This window comes from Serinus canaria, chromosome 7 (genome assembly GCF_022539315.1).
Source record: "Serinus canaria isolate serCan28SL12 chromosome 7, serCan2020, whole genome shotgun sequence".
In the NCBI taxonomy this organism is placed as follows: domain Eukaryota; kingdom Metazoa; phylum Chordata; class Aves; order Passeriformes; family Fringillidae; genus Serinus; species Serinus canaria.
In genome coordinates this window covers 18291023-18312594 of record NC_066321.1, presented here as the reverse complement: position 1 = coordinate 18312594, position 21572 = coordinate 18291023, and the positions used below count along the sequence as shown (strand labels likewise).

At 35.7% G+C, this 21572-nt stretch overlaps 1 protein-coding gene across 12 annotated transcripts in view; it reads left to right on the top strand.

The window, feature by feature from the left end:
- The first annotated feature begins 5766 nt into the window (after positions 1 to 5766).
- LOC103814405 (sodium channel protein type 2 subunit alpha-like) overlaps positions 5767 to 21572 on the top strand; it is a 43138-nt gene continuing 27332 nt past the window's right edge. For 2 of the 12 annotated variants that reach the window (XM_009087951.4, XM_050977004.1), the window contains exons 1-13: positions 5767 to 6039; positions 7707 to 7825; positions 9173 to 9262; positions 10069 to 10197; positions 10648 to 10739; positions 11792 to 12028; positions 13269 to 13332; positions 14447 to 14588; positions 15408 to 15614; positions 16393 to 16683; positions 17292 to 17672; positions 19120 to 19252; positions 20069 to 20307. In XM_009087951.4, the coding sequence (XP_009086199.3) occupies positions 5767 to 6039; positions 7707 to 7825; positions 9173 to 9262; positions 10069 to 10197; positions 10648 to 10739; positions 11792 to 12028; positions 13269 to 13332; positions 14447 to 14588; positions 15408 to 15614; positions 16393 to 16683; positions 17292 to 17672; positions 19120 to 19252; positions 20069 to 20307 (2397 nt within the window). Of the gene's footprint in view, positions 6040 to 7706; positions 7826 to 9172; positions 9263 to 10068; positions 10198 to 10647; positions 10740 to 10838; positions 10931 to 11791; positions 12041 to 13268; positions 13333 to 14446; positions 14589 to 15407; positions 15643 to 16392; positions 16684 to 17291; positions 17673 to 19119; positions 19253 to 20068; positions 20308 to 21572 lie in introns of all 12 variants that reach the window. The other 10 variants (XM_050977011.1, XM_050977010.1, XM_050977008.1 and 7 more) reach the window with 10 other exon arrangements.

Here is a 21572-nt window from a genome sequence, read left to right as displayed (position 1 = left end):
AATGTGATATAGTGTTTTATTGCTGCCTCTTATTCATTTTTTAGCTGGCAATATCAGCCAGTGCAGTCTTGATTTTGAAACTCTAAATGCAGAGGGTAGAACATGTTCAGTGGGGAAAAGAAGGTAAAGCATGTTCAGTGGAGAAAAAAACCAATTATGAAATTAGATTATTATTTCAGAATTTTCTTTCCTTTTTGATTCAGCAGGTTTTGTTTTCTTTTGGAGGTTACTGTCATATCTGTTTATTTGTTCCTCATTTCCTCTGCAGGCCCAAGAGCAGCAATAACTTGGGGGTTTTGTTTTATAATAGCTTAATCTAATCCAGTTCATTTTTATTGTCCAGAATTTTTGTTTACACAATCTAGAAGAGGAGTAATTTTCAAAAGCAAGTAAATAGGGAAAGTAAATGAAAACATGAGATGTTTCCAGCTGTCCTTTAGTCTCCATTGATGAGGGTTTTGTATGAGAAAGTCTCCTGTTTTATTCTTGCCAACTGGATGAAATGTCAGATACATTTGAATGCAGACCTGTCTTACAATATAAAGCCAAGAATAAAAGGGAATGAAGGAGGACAAATACTTCAGAAAATGTTAAGACTTGTGGATTCAAGCCCCAGAGAAAACTACTGCCAAATTTGCCTTGAAGTTCCTTTGTTCTGGCTTATGATCACATGAATGTCTGAAAATGACTGATAAAGACCAAGAGAATTACCATTGTTTATAGGAAAGACTCAGTGCTCATAATAAAAAATTTCCTTTTAAAAATAATTACACCCCTGAACCCAACTGAGCAGAACAGACAGTGTAGTAAATCCAGGGCTTGTTTGTGAAAGAGGCCTGTGCTTATCAAACTAGTTTCACCTTGACACTTTCTAACACTTTAAATTCAAGTAACCTGTTTTCTGAGTTTCTTTCACAATCTCTTTTCCATTTGTCTCTTGTGATAGGAAACAATTCTGTATTAAACTAGTTCTGATTGTTAGAACATGGAGAAAAACCAAAGGAAATGCTCTCTAGCTCTTTCCTGCAGCCCCTGGAATAGTTGTGGATTTAGTTTGGTTAACATTTGGCTTAAAATTATGATGATGAGGGTGCCTGGTTTGTTTGGGGGATTTTGGGATGAACGTGGAATGAGGAAAAAAGCCTCTTCCCCCAATTCTGTTATGTTCACTCTAAGTGCTGTGCTATTGTAATTTTGCCATGTTCTGCAAGTTCCTCCACTGCTCTTAACATGTATGTATGTTGTGTATATATTTTCTGCTTCAGCTAGAGGAGTTTCTTTGGCTCTCCAAACACTTTGAGTTGTCTATACCCTCCTGGCACCTTTGCTTGATGGTTATTCCTGTGACTATTCCACAGCTAATGTGTCAAAGGGAAGACATGCTCTTACATTAGCTCTCACATTTATACAAAGAGTGGGTTTTGTAAACCCACAGAAATGCACAGTAAGTGAAATTTGAATATTAAGTGAATTTTTAAGAATGTGAGTTTTTAATAATGATGTGCCATGTCAATTGAATTGGTTAGGACAGAATATGTAGATGACAAGTAACAAGGTACAAACTAGTGACATACTATGGAACACAAGTCACAGGAGGTAAGGACCAAAGCAGACATGTAAGAAACTTCCTTCTGTGACAAAGCCTTGACAATGGACTTCTCTTTAAAAGTTCTGTCCACAGGAATGAGACACTTTGGAGTGATGCTAATGCCACTCTTTATATTGCACCCAGTCACAGAATCACAGAGCAGGTCAGGTTGGAAGGGACCACAGTGGGTCATCTGGTCCAACCTCCCTGCTCAAGCAGGATCATCCCAAAGCACATGGCAATCTGTACAAAAAAAGCTTTTCTTTGTAAATAATTGAATCTCTACTAAAACAAAAACCAGAGCAAGCAAAAAATGAACAAATGCACTTTTGAATGCCATCATGGTGTCAAGTGTTCTAGCATATTCTTGCTTTCCTTCTCATGCTCTCGTGTTCCTTGGGAAGCAGATGGTGAACTTTGTCAATGGGGCTGACAGCCTGAAATCCTCTTGCACCAACACAGCATTGTGTTTCAGGCTGTTGAACTAAATAGAATAACTGGTATTGAACTCTCATTTCAGTTTTACAGGCTTATTCTGATTATGTGGCTTTTTTAATGGATGTCATTAGTAAACATTTTATTTCCGATAGATACAAAAATTCAGTAATATACTGGAAGGGGCAAAATCCTTTTTTAACCTATCAGGTGGACCTTTTCAAGAACATGCTACCATACATCTCTGTGTTAATGTATGCTGATGCCATTTTTCACTTTTGCTGTGTTTGGAGGAAGCCCTAGAATGGATGTGGGAATTTTGCCCCCACGTTGCTGTAAACTGAGCCAGGTTTTACCAATCATCCCAGCCTGTATCCATTTGCTGAACAGTAGCTGAGTCTTTCTAGGAAATCAGACCAGCACAGAAAGTGGTCTCAGATTACACTAATGAGACCATTAAATGAGATATAGGGAGCCTGTCTGGCCAGAAAGAGGAATGGAAAGAGGTCTGGCTGTACTCCTTGCTTTATATCTTTTACATTCTGCAGCCAGTTTTCACATTCTGTGTGTTTACTTTGGTGGGAGAGTTGCTTTCTTCCTCCCCCTGCCCCCAATACCCCCCCCACATTCTTTTTTCCTCTGTTCTCTTAGTTGCCAAAAGGAAAAAAACAAATCAGAAATTTGAGGGAGAAGACCTGACATAAGTAGGTTCACTGAACTGATGTCACCAGATGAAAATTCTGAGAGAAGATTTTTACTATAAATACATGAAAGTAAGAAGCACTGATGGGCTATTGAAGTGAATAACAGCCTTTGTGTAGGAGCAAATCTGATATAAACTTGTCTTTAGATTGTAAGAGGAGTTAACAGGCTGAGGAAGCTTTAAATTAGGCTTATTTTGCAGAGAATTGGCTACATTAATTATTTGGACCTGACTAGAAGCAGGGGCTTGATGTTTTGAGCAGTGTTCCTCTGGTCTGGAAAAATGTCCAAGTAGTCATGCAAATAACAGAAATATCATTGTATGTGCATATCACATTTGTGGCAGTGTATCATGTTTTTCACAGTTCTACCCTGCCTTGCCAACAGTAAAATCTCCTACAGTTTTTTATTTGCTGTGTGTTGGCTCTTTTCCAAGGTGGCTGCTTGATGCATGGGGATTGAATTGCTTGTTTGTGAGGACTGAATTTCCTAGATCTGTACCCAATTAATGTATTTTCTGACATAAAGGAAAGGCAAACTGATCTGCCTCTAAGTGATGGCAGACTCTAAAAATTGGCTTCTATTAGAGAATTCTTTTTTTTTAAGATCAGCTGTAGCATCCTGTATCTTGTAAACATTTTTCATTCCTGCAATATTAGTATTTTCGATGTCTTCTGTGTATTACCATAAATTCATACATTGAAACAGAGGCTATGGAATTAAAAAGATCTAGTTTAGAGTACCTTTGGAAGTAATACAGGTCATGTAAGACAATTTTCATATAAGGAGTAGAATCCACTCTGAAACTGAACAGAGATTCATTTTGTCCTCCATAAGCATTTATTTTGGGTTTTAACATTATTTTCACGGACAAGCTATAGAGAATGAAATTACTTACAGACAAAAGAATGATATGGTAAAATATATTCTTTAAAAATCAGCTGTCCCACTTAGTGCTATTGCATTAGCACACTCTTTTTGTTGAGAAGTATCAGGGGTGAAATATATCATACGTCTAATCTGTTCAGTCTCAAAGCAATAAATAATTCAGAAACCTTTTAGTTCTTATTGATGTTTAGGAGCAGATGTGTTCTAGATTAAACCACTGTCCTAAGAATTTTCTGGATTTGTCTTATAACCTCCTGCTTGTTCTGCAGTCACAGAATTGTGAAATTGACATAGCAGTAATAAACCCAGCTTATTTTCTGTAGAAATGGAAGGCTGCATCACTGCTCAATGACAATATATTAGTTAATAGAGTAAGTCTTAATTTATGTAGTAGAATTAAATGTATGTGGAAAAAAAACCCCTTATTTTTTGCATACAGAAATGCACAAAAAAGAGCATAGCAAAAAAAAAAAAAAATCTGTAAATTTGCTTATGACTTGTCAAATTTGATCTCTTGCCTAAATGGAATTCACTGAATATCTTTATCTGACTGTCTCATTTTTAATGAAATTTCATACATGTGTGGCTAAGATGTTTTTTGAGGCGTAGTAATTTCAGTAGTATGGCTTCTTTAGTACACTGAAAGCTTTATTCAAGTTACTCAAATAACACTATGAAATGTACCATAGCAGAGAGAACATTGGAAACAATGCTGTAAAAAGGTGGTCATTATGTTGTAGAATATATAGTAGGAAGAGCAGATGTGTCATTTCTACTTTTGAAAAATGTTTAGATAAAAGCACTGCATTAGGGAACACACATTTTGTAAGTATTGAGGGTTTGTTGCTGACTGGTTTGGTTTTAAGCTTGACCATTATTTTTGCAAATATTAAAAGTAATATAGAAACAATTACGTATATTTTATATTTATTGATATAAGTATATGGAAACAATAAAAACTGTACATTCATGCTTTTTTTCATAGCCAGATGGACTCAAGCTTAAAACCTCCAACTTAATGTAAATGAGCCTGATGTTTTTCTGTGTATACATATTAAGAATATTTTCTAAAAGTTCATTTAAAAATTATTCTTACTCACTCCACTATACTCCTTAAGAATATATTTTTGTTAGCATTAGTATCAGGTTGTTAACTGGCTCATTCCTGCCCCAGGAGTTTCCTCCTAGAACCGTGCTACTACAGAGTCTGTGGTTTGTAGCAGTTTTCTGTAATCTTTCATTTGTCATTTGAATTTTCTGTCCTGCTTGATGGACAGACTCTCCAATCAGGTTTACATGCACAACATAGCCATGAAAGATTAGAAACCTATTTATTAACAGTAAGCTGAGAAAATGGGGATTTATGTGTTGGGTTTTGTTTTTACTGATGTTGGTTTTTTTAATGTTGGGCTTTCATAAAATCAGGTAGATACGAATCAGAAAGCCTAAAAGGGAAAGACTGAACTTCAGGCCAGTTGCTTTCTGCCTGTGAATATGGCTTTATATATACAATGTGTTTGTGTAGTACCTTACATAGAATATAAAATTAGTTTGGCAGTCATAATATAAGCCACCAGATGGAGCAATGTTGCCATAAGAAATTGAGAGTAATAAAAATAGCATGTTTTTTCTTTCTACTTTTGTAATATAAATGCAAGTTTTTTTAAGGTGGTGTGCCAAAAATGTATAGATCTCTATGGTAGAGGTTGTGACCATTGACTGCAATACTTAGCTGTGCTGAGACATTTTTTACCTTTTCACAATAAGGTGACTTTACAATAAAGTAACTCTCTTAGGCTAGTGAAAGTCAGAATGTTTTTTCTTTTTTTCTTTTGAGGTATTAACCTGAGCTGACAAACTCCAAGAGAATTTGATCTCTTTTTTCTTTATTATTTTTTTCTTTACTTCTTAATTTCTATCTCTTTACCATGAGTAGCTAATTTTCTATTAAATATCTGACTGTTAATTGAAATATTTCTTTATAAAGAAAGCTTTATAAAGAGAAAAGGGGCAGATTCTGACTGCCGAAAGCTTATATTTGGGGATTTTGTTGGTGATGTGACCTTCTTTTTCTTCTTTCTTTTTCCTAGCTGTCCTCCTAGGATCTTCTTACACAAGAGCCTAGAAGCATTTAGAATTTGCAGAATGAAAAGATGGCGCGGGCCATGCTGGTACCACCAGGACCTGAGAGCTTCTTCTATTTCACTCAAGAGTCTCTTGCAGCCATTGAAAAACGTATTGCTGAGGAAAAATTTCCATGTCACCAAGATGAGCCTACAGATGATGCTGGGTTTGAAGCAGATCACCCAGAGCCAAATAATGACCTAGAGGCAGGAAAGACACTGCCATTTATTTATGGTGATATTCCTCCAGGAATGGTATCTGAACCCCTGGAGGACCTGGACCCATATTATATCAATAAAAAAGTAAGTGTTTTGTATTAAGAATGTAATTAGAGCACTAATTAGAGCACTGTTTTACTGTAACTTGATAAATGCTGTGCTGGGGAGGTGGTCAGAAGCACTGGTTGAGAGTATTATGCAGTAGGTGCTATCAGGTTAGTTATTTTGATTTCTCTATAAAGACAACTGTAACTCTTGCTAAAGTCGCCTTAAGAAAAAAAGGAAAAAAAGGCACTGTTAATGTCTCATGTTATGGTATTTTAGTTAGTGGATTTTGTATTAAATGTCCTGTAGTCTCTTCAGATCTGATTTAATGCTGAACCATTTGAAAACTTTCCATCTCTCTGGTTGCTCTCTGGGTTTTTGTAAGAAACATGATACCTGAGATTTAGTTCATTACAGGCATCTTTAGACAAAATGCTCACTCAGTCATGTGACAGAACAATCACTGTCAAACATGCCTGAAAATATCATAAAAATATTTGTTTACAAAATTAAAAAAAAAAGGTGTAAAGACTAAACCAATCTTTGTCTTGCGGTATTGGGTCTATGTTATAGGCAAAGAAGACAAAATCTAAATTGATATATACTGATTCAGTTTCATTTATAGATATACTAGTAAAAAAGCAAGAAAAAAGCAAGGTGTTCACTTTGGCAAGTACAGATGAAGGGAAGTTATTTTTATATATGCATGTGAAGTGAAATGATGTCAAGAAGGAAAACAAAACTGAGTTTACATTAAAAAGGCAGTATAAAATAAGCAGCAAGTGGCTATTTTATTGTGTAATCAATAAAAGGCTTGTTGAATTAAAACCATAGAACAGGTTTTTAAATTAAGTACTGAATAATCAACAAAATAGTGTCTTGGAAGATAGGAATTTAACCATAGAGCCGTATTATATCAGTAATAAGTAACCTAATTAATGCAGGTTTTTTTCTAGCATAAAATGTTGAAGACTAATTATCAGGCAGATTTTTTATTTATTTAAGTTTTTGTTCTCTTAGCTTCACAAACACTATTGACAAATGACCTATTTCTTTTATAGTAAAATGTTGTTGGAAAACAGAAATATTCACTGTTGTAACCTGCTTATTTCCAGATAATAGATTTTGGGAGAATAATCATTAAATGTAGATTGAATTAAGATTTCATTAGATGAAGTTTTCATTGTGTCTCCTATTTAAAATCAGAAATGGTTACATTGATGGTACTAGTGACAGCTGCACAAGCAATAAAGCAGTAAAGCCAAGGATTTTAAAAGTCAAGGATGTCTCACCCCAAAAGCAGATTTAACATGCTGAAATGGTTAAATATTTCTGTGTGAGGTCCCAAAAATGGTTCCTTAGTTGCTTTGTTTTGTGTTGCCAACTTTGTTCTGAAATGCAAGTGAAAGAGCTTCATTAAATTTAAATGTAAAAAGCCACATTTTTAAGTATAGTTTTAATGTAACTACCTAATTAGGAAATCTGAAATGCAGATTTGAAAAGCACAGAGACAAAGAATGCGTGATGTAGCATTTTCTTTGCTCATATGAAAATTTAGAATCTGTTATTTCCTTCCAAAATTCTACTGAAAATAAATTTGGCTGCTTAGATGTGTGTAAGCAGCCTGTGCTGTGGCAAGGTTGCTAAAATGTATCCTTAATTTCCTAACCCTGCTACCCTCATGCCCTTTTTGCTATTTTTTAAAGACATTTATAGTACTGAATAAAGCGAAGACAATCCACAGGTTCAGTGCCACACCTGCCTTGTACCTTTTATCTCCTTTCAATATCACTAGAAGACTAGCTATTAAGATTTTGGTTCATTCATATCCTTTTCAAGTGGTTTGTTAAAAATTATTACTGATTAATATTACTTATGTTAACACTAGGAGTTTTGATTTAGTGTTTGAATGTGTTCCTGCCAAAAAAAATTATTCTTTCAAAATCAGTCTGAGCTAAGATTAGTCACTTAACCTGCTGAAGAAGTTCAGAAGAAGAGAAGTCATTAGTAGAGTTCCCTAAGGTGCAGTATTGAACCCAGCCCAGTCTAAAACCCTTATGGATGATCTGGATGAAGGGAGCAAGTGTACCCTTGGTAAGTTTGTGGATATCACCAAGCTGTGTAGGAGTGTCCGTCTGCTGGGGGATAGGAAAGCCCTGCAGAGGAACCTGGACAGGCTGGATAGATGGGCCAGACCAAGAGCCTCAGGTTCAACATGACCAACTGCTGCGTCCTACAAATGGGCCACAACAGCCTCATGCAGTGCTACAGGCTGGGGGCAGAGTGGCTGGAAAGTGGCCCAGGGAAAAGGGCTTGGGGTGCTGGTAGACAGTGGCTGAACACACATCAGTCTGTGCCCAGGTGCAGCAGCCACAGCACGCAGCAGTGAGTGCCCAGGTGGCCAAGAGGGCCAGGGGCAATCCTGGCCAGTATCAGGAATAGTGTAGCCACCAAGGCTGGGACAATGGCTGTCCTGTACTTGTCACTGGTGAGGTCACACCTTGGGTGCTGTGTCCAGTCCTGGGCACCTCAGTTCAGAAAGGACATTGAGGTGCTGGAACGGGTCCAGAGAGGGGCAGTGAAGATGGTGAAGGCTGTGAGTCCTGTGAGGATCAGCTGAGGGAGCTGGGGGTGTTTAGCCTGCAGAAGAGGAGGCTCAGAGGGACCTTACTGCTTTCTACAGCTCCCTGAAGGAGGGTGTAGCCAGGTGGGGGGCAGGCTCTTCTCCCAGGTAACCAGAGACAGGACAAGAGGAAATGGCCTCAAGCTGCACCAGGGGAAGTTCAGGTTGGACACCAGGAGGAATTTCTTCACAAAAAAGGTTGTCAAGCACTGGAATGGACTTCCCAGGGAACTGGTAGATTCAATATCCCTGGAGGTGTTCCGGAAATGACTGGATGTGGCACATAGTGCCCTGGTGTAGTTGACAAGTGATGAGTCAAAAGTTGGAGTTGGTGACCTCAGCAGTGTTTTCCAGCCTAAATGATTCTGTGATAGGTGTATAACCATCATTCTTGTGATACATCTTTGCATGATTTATGACATTGCTAGTGATAGTAAACTGATTTGTGTCATATATGTTGTCAATATTCTATGTCCTGGTCAATTCCTCGTATTTTGTGTCATGCAAATTGAGCTTTTAAAAGAGGTATGTTCCTTAACTACAGTCAACATTGTTCAACAAGGTCATTATGCTCACTATTTTGGCAAATTGTGTATTTATGACGTGGAGAAATCTTCCAGAATGGGCGAAGAATGTAGAGTAAGTATACTTAAATAGGCTAATAATTTTTAAAACACTTTGAAAATGAAAAGCAAATTAAGAGCTAGACCATGCAGTTTTACTTACTTTTGTAATACCAGTATTCTCCTTTTTCCTGCTTGGAGTTTGATCATCCCAAATCAGCACAGTCCTGCAAGCTCTGCAAAGGAAGGAAGCTGTGACATGGTTAACTTTTTTCTCTGAACAAAATGCTGCTAATACATTTCTTCTGCTGCTAATACATTTCTTCAGAATGTTTGTACAAGCAATGTTTTCATGCATTCTCCTTCCTGAGCTGTTCTTTGTCATTAAAAAAAAAGAAAAAAAAGAAACTGGTCATTCCACTCAAAACTAGTGGTTTTCAGTGTGGAAGATGCTTTCTATAGCCCCTCTGAAACACCTTCATTTTGTGCAGCAAAATCTAGTTATGGGACACAGCCACTCTTTAAAGAAAATACCTCTGCTGAGGATTATTGTTTATCTTTCTTAAGTCTATGAGAAGTACCTTCAGTAAGTACTAGGTGTTGCTTACCCATGGACTTCATTCATGGTTATCATTATTAGTGCTGAAATTAAAAAATCTTACGTGCTAGAAACAGCAAAAATATTTTTCAGACAAAATGGAAAAGTATAATCCTATAATCTCACAAAAGAATGGTGGAAAACCAGTGATACTTTATGTGAGTTTATAACTGCCTTTCAGTGCATGTACTAATTACTGGGTTTGATTTATTTTCCTGTTTGCTCATGATGTATCACTGAACAACACAACAGTCTTTAACTTTTGCTTGCATGTTTTCTCATAGGTACACTTTCACTGGAATCTATACTTTTGAGTTTCTAGTAAAAGTCTTTGCAAGAGGCTTCTGTATAAATGATTTTACGTGCCTTCGTGACCCCTGGAACTGGCTTGATTTTATTGTCATTTCCTTTGCGTAAGTATGCGATATTTTCTTAAGTACAGTAACCAAGATTTTTGAACCTGAAATAGTTTGTTTGGCTTATATTAGTTCATACTTAATTAATTGTAGCTGAATTGTGCTTCAAGTATTTCCACTAGAATATTTTACACTAATGTAGCACATAGCAGAATTAGTGGACTACTCCACAGTACAGAAGATACCACTAACAATGAATTTAAATTAGGATTTTAAAAAAAAGCAGGTCTGTAGGTTTCATTTTAAAATTGCAGTTAATGGTAAATCTTAGGGGGGAATTTCTTAGGGAAAACTTAATTGATACAGGAAAATATCAATGCAAGTCTTTAACTTATTCCTTCAAAAAAAAAAAAAACAATCAAAAAACCCAGGATTTCTGGATTTTAGGTCCAGGTAAGTAGTATAAGCTCTGCCTCAATTCTGAATAACTTTGATTTAATCCTACAGGTATATAACAGAATTTGTAAACCTAGGCAATGTTTCAGCTCTTCGAACTTTCAGAGTATTGAGAGCTTTGAAAACTATTTCTGTAATTCCAGGTAAGAAGTAACTGTGTAAAATAGTAGACACTCTACATCACCTCTGTTTAATTTTGTGTGTGCTGTCATTGTGTTTGTGTGTGGAATCCCTCACTACAGATATGTGACAGAGTTTGTGGACCTGGGCAATGTCTCAGCGTTGAGAACATTCAGAGTTCTCCGAGTTTTGAAAACAATATCAGTCATTCCAGGTGAGAGCGAGGTTAAACACTGAGGCTGACTGAAACTGCACAGAAGCTGAACTCATGTTTTTAAGAGAAACATCCAGGTTTTTGTCTTAATTTCAATTTCCTTTCCTTTTCTAATTCTGTAAAACAGTCAGCCTCAGAGTTTAATAGGCAATTGCATGAAGAACTCATTTGCGTAGCCTCTATATTCCTCCATTCAATATTGTCAAATTTTCTCTCCCACATTAAGGATCAAAATGAAGTCTATTTAATGTGAATGTTACATGTACATATTTATGAAAGTAATTTGGGATTGAAAATTTTAGAGTTTTGTAAAAGTTGAATTTCTGACAGAGGAATGAGATAATAATGAGTAGCATGGGGATTGCATGATGTAGTTATTAGCTTATGATGCCTATCTTCACCAAACCCCACCTCCAACAGAAGATGATGCATTAGAATGCAGACATTAAAATTGCTACTGAAGTAAAATTGTGGTCTCTTTTTGTTTGGTGTTACAGAACCAAATGTTGTGTATTGTAATGGAATACTGACAAAGGTTTGGGGCAAGAGGCATCAAAAAGAAAATAAACTATTTTCTTTAGATGTAGTGTACATGTATAGAGAGCATGAATTGAAAGCTCTTGATTTGAAGAGCAGGTGCTTTGGAATGTATGCCATTCATTCCCATTCATATTTTCAAATTATTTTTCAGGACTGATGAAACTTACTGGTAGCTTTTCCTTTGGAAAATGCTTTAAGACTGTTTTTTTTTTTTTTTTTTAAGCTGTGCATGGTATTTAGTAGTGTGTTGGAGACGTTTAGGTTGCATTTTAGCTTAGTTAAATATTTAATATTATAACAAAAACCTGCCTCTGTTTGCAGGCCTGAAGACAATTGTAGGAGCCCTGATTCAGTCTGTGAAGAAGCTCTCAGATGTGATGATCCTGACTGTGTTTTGCCTAAGTGTATTTGCACTGATAGGGCTGCAGCTGTTCATGGGCAACTTGAAGAATAAATGCCTGTTCTGGCCATCAAAAAATTCAACATCCTTTGAAATGCATGTTCTTCCATTCTTTAATGGTACAGAATTTGACTGGGCAGCGTACATTAATGACGAAAGTAAGAAATACTGTTGGAATTTGCTGCAATTCTATTTGTTTGTAAGCCAGCACACAATCACAAGATAACTGTTTTGTACTGCAGACTAAAGATTAAAAAAAGCCCACTTACACTGGATGGCAAAGAGTAGGAATTTGTGTATATTGCATCCCATTCTGCTTGCACTGAGCTGCCAAACCTGGACACAGTACTCTGGGTATGGTCTGATGAGTGCAGAGCTAAAGGGGGCAGGCACTTCCCTTGCTCTGTGAGCTGGCCTTCTGTTCCTGCAGCCCTGGAAGCTGTTGCCCTTCTTGGGTGACAGGGCACCCTGCTGACTCAGCCTCTCCTGGCTCTCTGTCCAGCAGAATTCCCAGTGCATTTACTGCAGAGCTGTTGTCAGTCAGCCAGTCACTTCCCAGCCTGTGTCTCTGCAAGGGGTTCTTCCCCCCCAGATACACAGCTGCATTTGTCTTTGCTGAATTTTATGTGTCTCCTGTCAGCCTGTTTCTCCAGTTTGCCTAGGTCCCACTGAATGGGGTCTGCCTTCTATAAACTTCTTACCCAATTCATTACCATCTTTCTAACTGCATTCTTCCTCTGTTTTTTTGTTTTATTTTAAGGACAGTACAATTGTTAATCATTAATAACAATATGTATTTATATTTTTCTGAAAGCTACCACCTTATAATTTAAAGAAAAATTCTGTAAAGTTGACAGCAGCTGTTAGAACATTGTAATTGAAGCACTGTGTCTCCTTAAAATGTTCCATTTTAAAGGACACAGGCTTTGTCTGATTACAGTCTACTTACTGAATAAGAGGAACTTTAAGTTTTGTATTTTATATCTCTTAACTAGCTTGGGAGGGTATTCAGTGGGAAGTGACTCAAGAAAAGAATATGCAATTTATGTTCTGGTCATTGTCCTAGGATTTTATTTTTGCCATGTATTTTTATTTTGTTGCCCAGAGAAGCTGTGGATGCCCCATCCCTGGAAGAGCTCAAGGCCAGGTTGCATGGGGCCCCAATCAATTAAGTGACATTCCTGCCCATGGCAGGGGTTTTGGAAACAGATCTTTGAGGTCACTTCCAACCCAAGCAGTTATAGGATTCTGCCAGCATTTGAACCCAGTTTTGGGAAAACATTAATGGGAGATTATGAACATTCAAAACTTGATGACTTGAACATAGATTCATCCTTGCAAAAAACCTAAAAAAACCTCTTTTCATTTGTAAACATATTACTTTTTTTTTTTCTTTAGGTCATTTCTATCGCCCAGAAGGAACAAAGGATTTTCTCCTTTGTGGCAATAGCTCAGATGCAGGGTAAGGTACACTGAAAATGGCATACTATCTGTCTAAACATGTAAAAAATATCAATTTGAACTTTAAAAAGATAATTTAGTTTTCTAATGTCACAGTTAATAATAATATGGTCATGGTTCCTAGACACTTGAATGAATAAAAATGTTAAATGACAAAATACTTTGCTGGAAATTTCTTTTAAAGCTCATATGTAATTAGAAAATTCCTCTTAGCTGGTAGACATTGTGTTATCAAGAACTTAAGAATATTGTTTGCCATGGGTTTCCTGCCATTTCTGAACCCTAAAATAGCAATCATATAATAACCAAATCGTATAATACTTTATGCTTATGAATTATCAGTCCATCCCTTGGTTTTGGTTGGTAAAAGCTTTAAAACACACTCAAACTATTTTTGTAAACATTTAACTTATATATGTAGCTATGAGATAATTTTGTGTACATGTATAAATGCACATCAAACAGGCACATATACATGAAAAGAAATCTTCATAGTGTTTTTCTGTAGAGGTTTTGGGGACAATAGCCTCTTCTGTCCTAATTGAAACAGTGCGCTTACATTTGATAATTGCATCACCTACTCTCAAAACCAGTGTGAAAAATTTCATGAGATAGAAGTATGCTGGTTATTTGCTCTTGGAAAATTGGTAGAATTTGTTACTTAGGCTTACAGATGTGAAGAAGCCAAGAGATCTGGTATGCCAACCTCCCTGACAGACAAAGTTCAGCATAAAATATGTGTGCTGGCTGTCTTTTTCCTGCATGGAAGTATCCACCTATTGAAATATCTATGTTAGGTGCTTATATTATTTTCATTGAAGAGATATTTGCAGAAGTAATATCAAACTGTTGATTATAAACTTTATTTTGTTTAAAATAGTGAAAGGCGATAGAAGGAAATATTGTCATCACCTGTTTGCTCTCTCTGGATTATTCTTTAAAGAACAGACTTTTAATTTCCTCACTAATCTTTGAATTGTTTTAAGCCATAAATAGCAGCACCCTCCACAGATGAAGCTTCATAAGAAGCTCAAGAAACAATAATTTTTTAAAAATAGTGTTATATGAAATTTGTGTATGGATTGTTTTGCCTCTTTTTCTTTCTCCTCTTCTAGTAAATGCCCAGAAGAGTTTATCTGTGTGAAAGCTGGTAAAAACCCCAACTATGGATATACTAGCTTTGACACATTCAGCTGGGCTTTCTTGTCCCTGTTTCGATTGATGACACAGGACTATTGGGAAAATCTTTATCAGTTGGTGAGTATATTTTAAAAAATGTGGTCAGTGTATTACTGGCCCCAAATCAATCATTCTTATTTGTATTACATACCATTGCTTTTGTTAGCCATTAACATTTATCAAAGCAAGCAAATTCAGTTGCAAAACTAAACAGACATGGACATGATACAGAATCTCTTGATTTCTGAAGAGGCACATGAGGGGATTTTTGGTCATTAATTGGATTTTTACATTGTATGTTTCATTTTCTGCCTCATAATATTTTCAAAAATGTCCATATCAAGTTTAAATTGTAAAAAGACTTCATGACAGCAAAACCTGAACCTTAATTTCAGGTTTAGGACCCTTAGTCCTATTTTTTATAACTTCGAATGCCTGACTTGATACAAATTACTGTTCATACAATAGCTTTTCATTATATGGTGTGTGCAAATGTGTTAATTATGATAAATACAATCTTCTAATTATCTAGTCAGTTGTGCCATTTTTAGATCATTTGGTTGTTTCAAAGGGAAAGCATGCTAATACATGGCCAGCATTCTAAGCCTCCAACCTGTGATATGTGACTTTCATTAAGAGCTCTGATCACACATACTTCCCAAGATTATTAGGCATTGAAAGAGGTTTGTCACAAAGCAGCATGATCCTTAGGCATGGCTTTCACATACAGGAATGCTCCCTTTATTTTGATTACTTTGTAATTCAGAAAACTTGTTTGGTTTTACTACAGAAGAAAAACCAACAAAGTTTTGCACTTTTCAAAGTCATTAATGCTTGTGAACTGCAGAACTAATTCATTTCTTCACCGGCTGGTTGATTTCTCATCTCCTTCTGTAGACACTACGAGCTGTTGGCAAATCATATATGATATTTTTTGTTGTGGTGATTTTTCTGGGTTCCTTCTATTTGATTAACTTGATTTTGGCTGTGGTTGCCATGGCCTATGAAGAACAAAATCAAGCAACTATTGTTGAAGCAGAGCAGAGGGAGGCAGACTTTAAACTGAAGCTTGAACAACTGCGGAAGCAGCAAGAAGAAGCTCAGGTATTTTCTATCAAGAATTTGGGCCTTAGCATGTTTCTTTGCATGCTATTTGTTGAAACAAAACCAATAATTAAATGTACATATTAAACAAATCCATTCTTTAACATACCTTGCAAATACTGTAGACTGCTTTTTCTATGCCTCTTTATTGTTTTTAAAATATATGATATTTAAAGTGTTAATGAATTTCTGAACTGAGAGCAATGAGTAGCATCCAAAGCAGAATAATAGTTTTAAATGAATCTCTATTATCTTGGGGTAGCTAGTAAACTGTCATGATGATTTTCCAAATTCTCATCTTAGAAATAATTTCAATTCTTTTCAACCCTTGGTTAGAGTGTAAAATATTTTCATCTATAAATTTCTGATTCATTTTTGCTGCTTGTGCTGCTACTAACAAATCAAAGACTGGAAGCAGCTTAAGGAAGCTACTTACAATAAAAATTAGGATTAGTTTACTAAATTAATGCATACTGAAGTGTGACTATTAAGCTCTTTCGTTTGCTGTTGCATTCACTCTAATTAATAAATGTAATGATTTTCAAATATTTTCTAATGAACTTTGTGGCTGTAGGTGATGTGGCTGACTCCACAACACTGATGCTAAGTAGAACTCCATTTGAATTCCATTCATACTACAGAATTCCATTTGTAGTTTTGCACAAATCCAACTATGCTGTTTACTAGAAGTAATCTGATACGAATCTAAGGAGCAAGATTATATTTCTTTAAAAGTGGTGTGATTTATAAAGCATCTTCTAAATAATCACTGTGGCAGGCAATAGCAGCAGCTGCAGCAGAGATGACTGAGTACCGCTGTGAAAGTGGGAATGCTGCACCCTCAGATAGTTCTTCAGATGCATCCAAGATTAATTCAAAAAGGGCCAAAGAAAGGAGAAATAGAAGGAAGAAAAGAAGGCAGAGAGAGCTCTCTGGAGAAGAGGATGACATGAAGAATGAAAAGCTTCCAAAATCTGAATCAGATGGCAGTATCGAAACGAAAGGTTTCCGTTTTTCTTTAGATAGGAACAGACGGACTTATGGGAAGCCATTTACATCACCCCTGCAGGTACTGTGAGTAATGCAACTGTAATTTTTGGAATTTTGCAACTTTGCAATGCAAGGCAACAAGGGAAAAGTAATGTAGCATTCTCTTAAATACCAACTTACAGTTGGTTTTATTTTCTTGAGTGTACTTTAAAAAAGTGTTTTGTTGTCTCTCATTTTATTATTTAGGACCTTAATGTGCACAGCATTTCCCTAGTTCATCTGAGATTGAAATGCCTTCTTAATTCATAAAAGGAAAATTTAGGTATAATGTATGAATTTAGAAGATTAAGGGTATTGATATCTTTTAATGTAATGCATGATCTTTGTAGATCATTGGAGTTTATGTAAATCTTGGTTTTTCTCTTTAAAGCAGAGCATGAAACAGTTATGGCCTTATACATGTTATTTTTTTTCTCTCCAGTCATTGTTTTAGATACAGTGTAAATTTACCCATTCAGTTGACTTTCATCTGTAATGCATCTTTGAGATCAGCCTGAGGCAGTGTATTAAAGATAACACTGACAAATTCCTGGGGAATATAAATTATTGTTGTTTTTCTTGTACACACACATGAATTTTGTATACTTACAATCTTCAGACGGTCATTTTTTTATGTTTCCTTTGCAGTCCTTGCTGAACGTTGACGGCTCCCTGTTTTCTCCCAGGCCTAGTAGCAGAACAAATCTTTTCAGTTTTAGAGCCAATGGAAGAGAGAGAGGATCAGAGAACGACTTTGCTGACGATGAGCACAGCCCGTTTGAGGATAGTTTGAGCAGAAGAAGTTCTGTGTTTCTGCCGCGCAGGCACGCAGAACGGCGCAGCAGCAGCATCAGCCAGGCCAGTGCGTCATCCAGAAGGCCGACAGTCTTCCCAGGGAATGGGAAGATGCACAGCACTGTGGATTGCAATGGAGTGGTTTCCTTGATGGATGGACCACCAGGTGTGTTGTCTCCTGCTGGACAACTGCTGCCAGAGGTGATAATAGATAAACCAGCTACTGATGGCAATGTAAGAAAGTTTAAAACTACTCCAGGTTTCATGGCCTTTCTTTATTGCATGGACAATGTTTCAAAAATTATTGCTTTGAAAATGGATGGGAAGTTGTGAATGCTTTTGCAGTCTTACTGTAATGAGATGGTTTTGAAGTGTTTCAGTCAAAAGTGAGAGGCTGAAGCATGAAAGAGAACAAAGTAGTAAGTTTTACATACTTACAAAGAAAAGATAGGAGTACATCTGCTTAATGAATGATTAGAAATGTTCCATTGCTAAATCTGTTTTAGAGTGCAAAATAGGATGTCCAATTCTAGACTTCCTGTACATTATTAGATTATTTAAATTCTTTTTTTCTTTATGGTTTTAGCCTCCTTTTAAGTGTATTTTCTGATTCTCTGTCAGTAATATGCATTTGTTCATACATTTGGTATTGTGCAAATACAGCATGGTCTTAAAGATTATGTTGAAATTTTAAAAGTCCTGAAAGCATTTTTTCCTCCTGGGTTTCAAAGACTATCTGAGTTGCTTACTGCCTAGGATCAGGCTATAATTTAAAAAAAAATAAAACGAAAACTCCAAACCAACAAAACCTTTTAATTCTGCTCGGTTTTTCCTTTTCCTTTTCAGTCTGCTTTGGGAATGAAGCAGACACATCTGCATGTTTTTTCCTAAAAATGTTATTTTACTGAAACAAAAATTTCTTTATGGGTCATAGCACCTGAAGTACATGAGCCAGCTTCCTTGCAGTTACCAGCCAGATGCCTTGCAGTTGTGATCTTCTTGCAGTTTATTATACATTTATTTTCATGCATTTATTTCATGGACTGAAAAAAAGTCTACCCATCCGTTTGCATTCAAAAATTCTTCATAATTGAGATGTGCTCAATACAATAGTTATAACACAGCTTTCATTTTTTAAAACAAGTATTTATTTTTGGGATCGATTAAGTCAGACCTATGCTGTTTCTTCAGTTGAAATTCATAAAATAAATCAGATTAGATAATGATTCAATTTAGAAAATATAATTTAAATAATTTTTAATGGGTGTAGAGATCAAAACTGATCTTTAAAACTTTATTTTATGGAATAGTTGCTGCAGAATCTTCCTAGCATTAATCACTTGTTAGAATTATTTTGTGAATGAGCTAGTTTATAATGGAATTATTAGTAGAGAAAATATGGAACTGGGAATTGTTTTTACACGAGTTGTGCAAGTCTTGCTTTGTTTGCTTGGCTGGAGCCCCCTCCAAAATTTATTGGTGTCTAAACTGGAGTAATGTTATTTGAGTATAATGCAGCGGAAGTATGGAAACTAAGTATCCAAATGTTTTTCTTAATGTTTTAAAAGTGTTAATTGTATTAGGAAGTATATAATGAAAATATTAATTAAGAAAAAAATCACAATATTTCTGAGGTTGAATTTAATTTACACACCGGGTTTTTTTTTGTTTTTTTTAATAGAGCACTACCACAGAAATAGGAATAAAAAACAGACGTGGAAGTTCATATCAAATACCAATGGAGTTGCTGGATGATCCTGATTTAAGGGAAAGGGCCATGAGTCTAGCTGATGTTATCACAAATAGAATGGAAGGTGTGTTATAGCTGCAGACACTTGAACTTTCTTGACATAGTCTTAGATTGCTTGGAGGTATTATAGCACAATACAAATAGAGAAGAGAGAAAATATGTCGTCATTGCAAATACATAAACTGAATAACAGGAAAAAATGCATGCACGTAGTGAAAAAAGAAAGGAAGGAATCTGGTAAGCAGGCTGATGTAAAAAGCTGATTGTAATTAAAATGGGTAATATGTATGTGTTTTATGCTTGTTATTCATGCTTGGCAATGCAGTCATCGGAAGAAATGCCTTGTGATATATTTGCCACTAACCATACTACAAAAATATTAGAGAAAATTCAAGGCCAGGCTTTAGTTAATAAGGAGAAGAAAATTTGTACAAGAATTGCTTTGAACAGTGGAATGACTGCTCATGAAAATAATGAAAAAAGCTTGAATAATTTTCAAAACCCTTTTAAGGCTAATGATTTTTCTCCTGAAAATAAGTACTTAGACATTTAAGAGGACTTGGAAGTTGAAAGTTTTACTGAAAAAAAAATCCCTAATCTTAAGCATATTTCTTATGGTTTTTTGTGTTTTTTTAAACAAGATTATATGTTATTTAAAATAGACAAGTTTTAAATTATTTGCTCAGAATACTTGAGGTTTTCTGTAAGTCTTCTAAAACCTTTTGTGTCAGAAACAATAAATTAAGTTCCTGGAAATCTGAGGATGTTCCTCCAAGTGTCCTTAGTGGTTCCAGGTATAAAGATTAAAACATGAAAAAGCTGATAAATTACCTTCACATTCTCCAAAACTTGTTCACTATAAATTTCTCTTTTTCTCCAGAACTTGAAGGATCCAGACAAAAATGTCCACCTTGCTGGGATAAGTTTGCCCACACTTTCTTGATTTGGGATTGCTGTGAATCCTGGTTAAAAGTAAAGAGTGTAGTTGAATTTATTGTAATGGATCCATTAGTTGATCTGGCTGTCACAGTTTGCATAGTTTTAAACACTCTATTTATGGCCATGGAACATTTTCCAATGACTGACCATTTTGCCACTGTACTTACAGTAGGAAATCTGGTAAGTCCTTCAATCTACAAAATTTTATCCATTTGGAAACTGGTTTCTTTTTGGAATAGAATTGCTTTTATAGTTTTTGTCATCCCATAAAATAAAAATTTAGGGTTTAATTGTACTAAAAATAGTCTAAAAATACCATTTGGACTATGTTGTACATTAGAGTATTTGAGAGATGCTGTATCTTAAAGTTTGTCTTCTGTACTACAACATCTTCAATAGCATTTCCAAAAGCCAGAGTTTGAATTACATGAAACGGAAAGAAATCTGACATGCTTTTGTTTAGTATTACAAAAATAAGCAGGAGTCAAATTAGATCCTTTTTAGTGTAAGTACCATTGGCAACACAAAAAGAGCTGAATGCTATTTTGGATTATTATTTTTCACTGCTATTTCTATGTGTTGATTTCCTTGAAGACCATTTATTTGATTGGACCATAGCAATTGGGAAAGCAAAGAATGTGTGACTTATTCTAAGAGTATCTGTTGATACAGCTGGGTTTTGTTCCTTAGTGGACACAGTATGTGGGTTGGGTTTGGTGAGGTAGCTTTATTTTGGTTTATAAAAGCAATAATACAGGTATGTTATACTTCTTAACCTATGCTTATTCTAAGTGGTTATTCTGGTGATTATGATCTAGAAAAATAATAAAACAATTTAGTTATTGGAAAATCTGAAATTCTAATACATGTTGCCAACATACTCAGACTTAAAGTATCAGCATTTAAATTATATGCTGATATTTTTATCCAACACAGATATATTTCACTGTTTTCACCTTAACATGGAATTAGAGATCATTATCTGTACAAGGTAAATATCTCATGTTGCTGTTTAAAATATATGCAGGATGTCTTTGAGGAAAAGATAGGGGAGACAAATAGATGAGGATCAGTGTCTGTTTCAGAGATCTGTCTTGTGATTGTGTTTGTATGTTTTACCTAGGAAACTCCCATTCCTACCTTTCCTATGGAATGGAGTAGTTTTGTATGTGTAAGTGTTCCTTCATGCCAAGAATTTGTGTGTGCTCCCAGTCAGCCACTATGCCACTATGCCACTGGTATGGTTTCAGCAGTTGCCTTCTTCCTTTTTGGACTCTGTAGCTCTACATTTTAGGGACTGTAAAATGCTCCTGACATTTTTGAACTTTTTTTTCATCTTTCTCATGAAAGATAGTTATTTTTGCAGTTTTGTAGATAGAGGTGATCATACATCTACAGTAAATACAGTAAATAAATAAATTTACAGTACATAAAATACTGTAAAT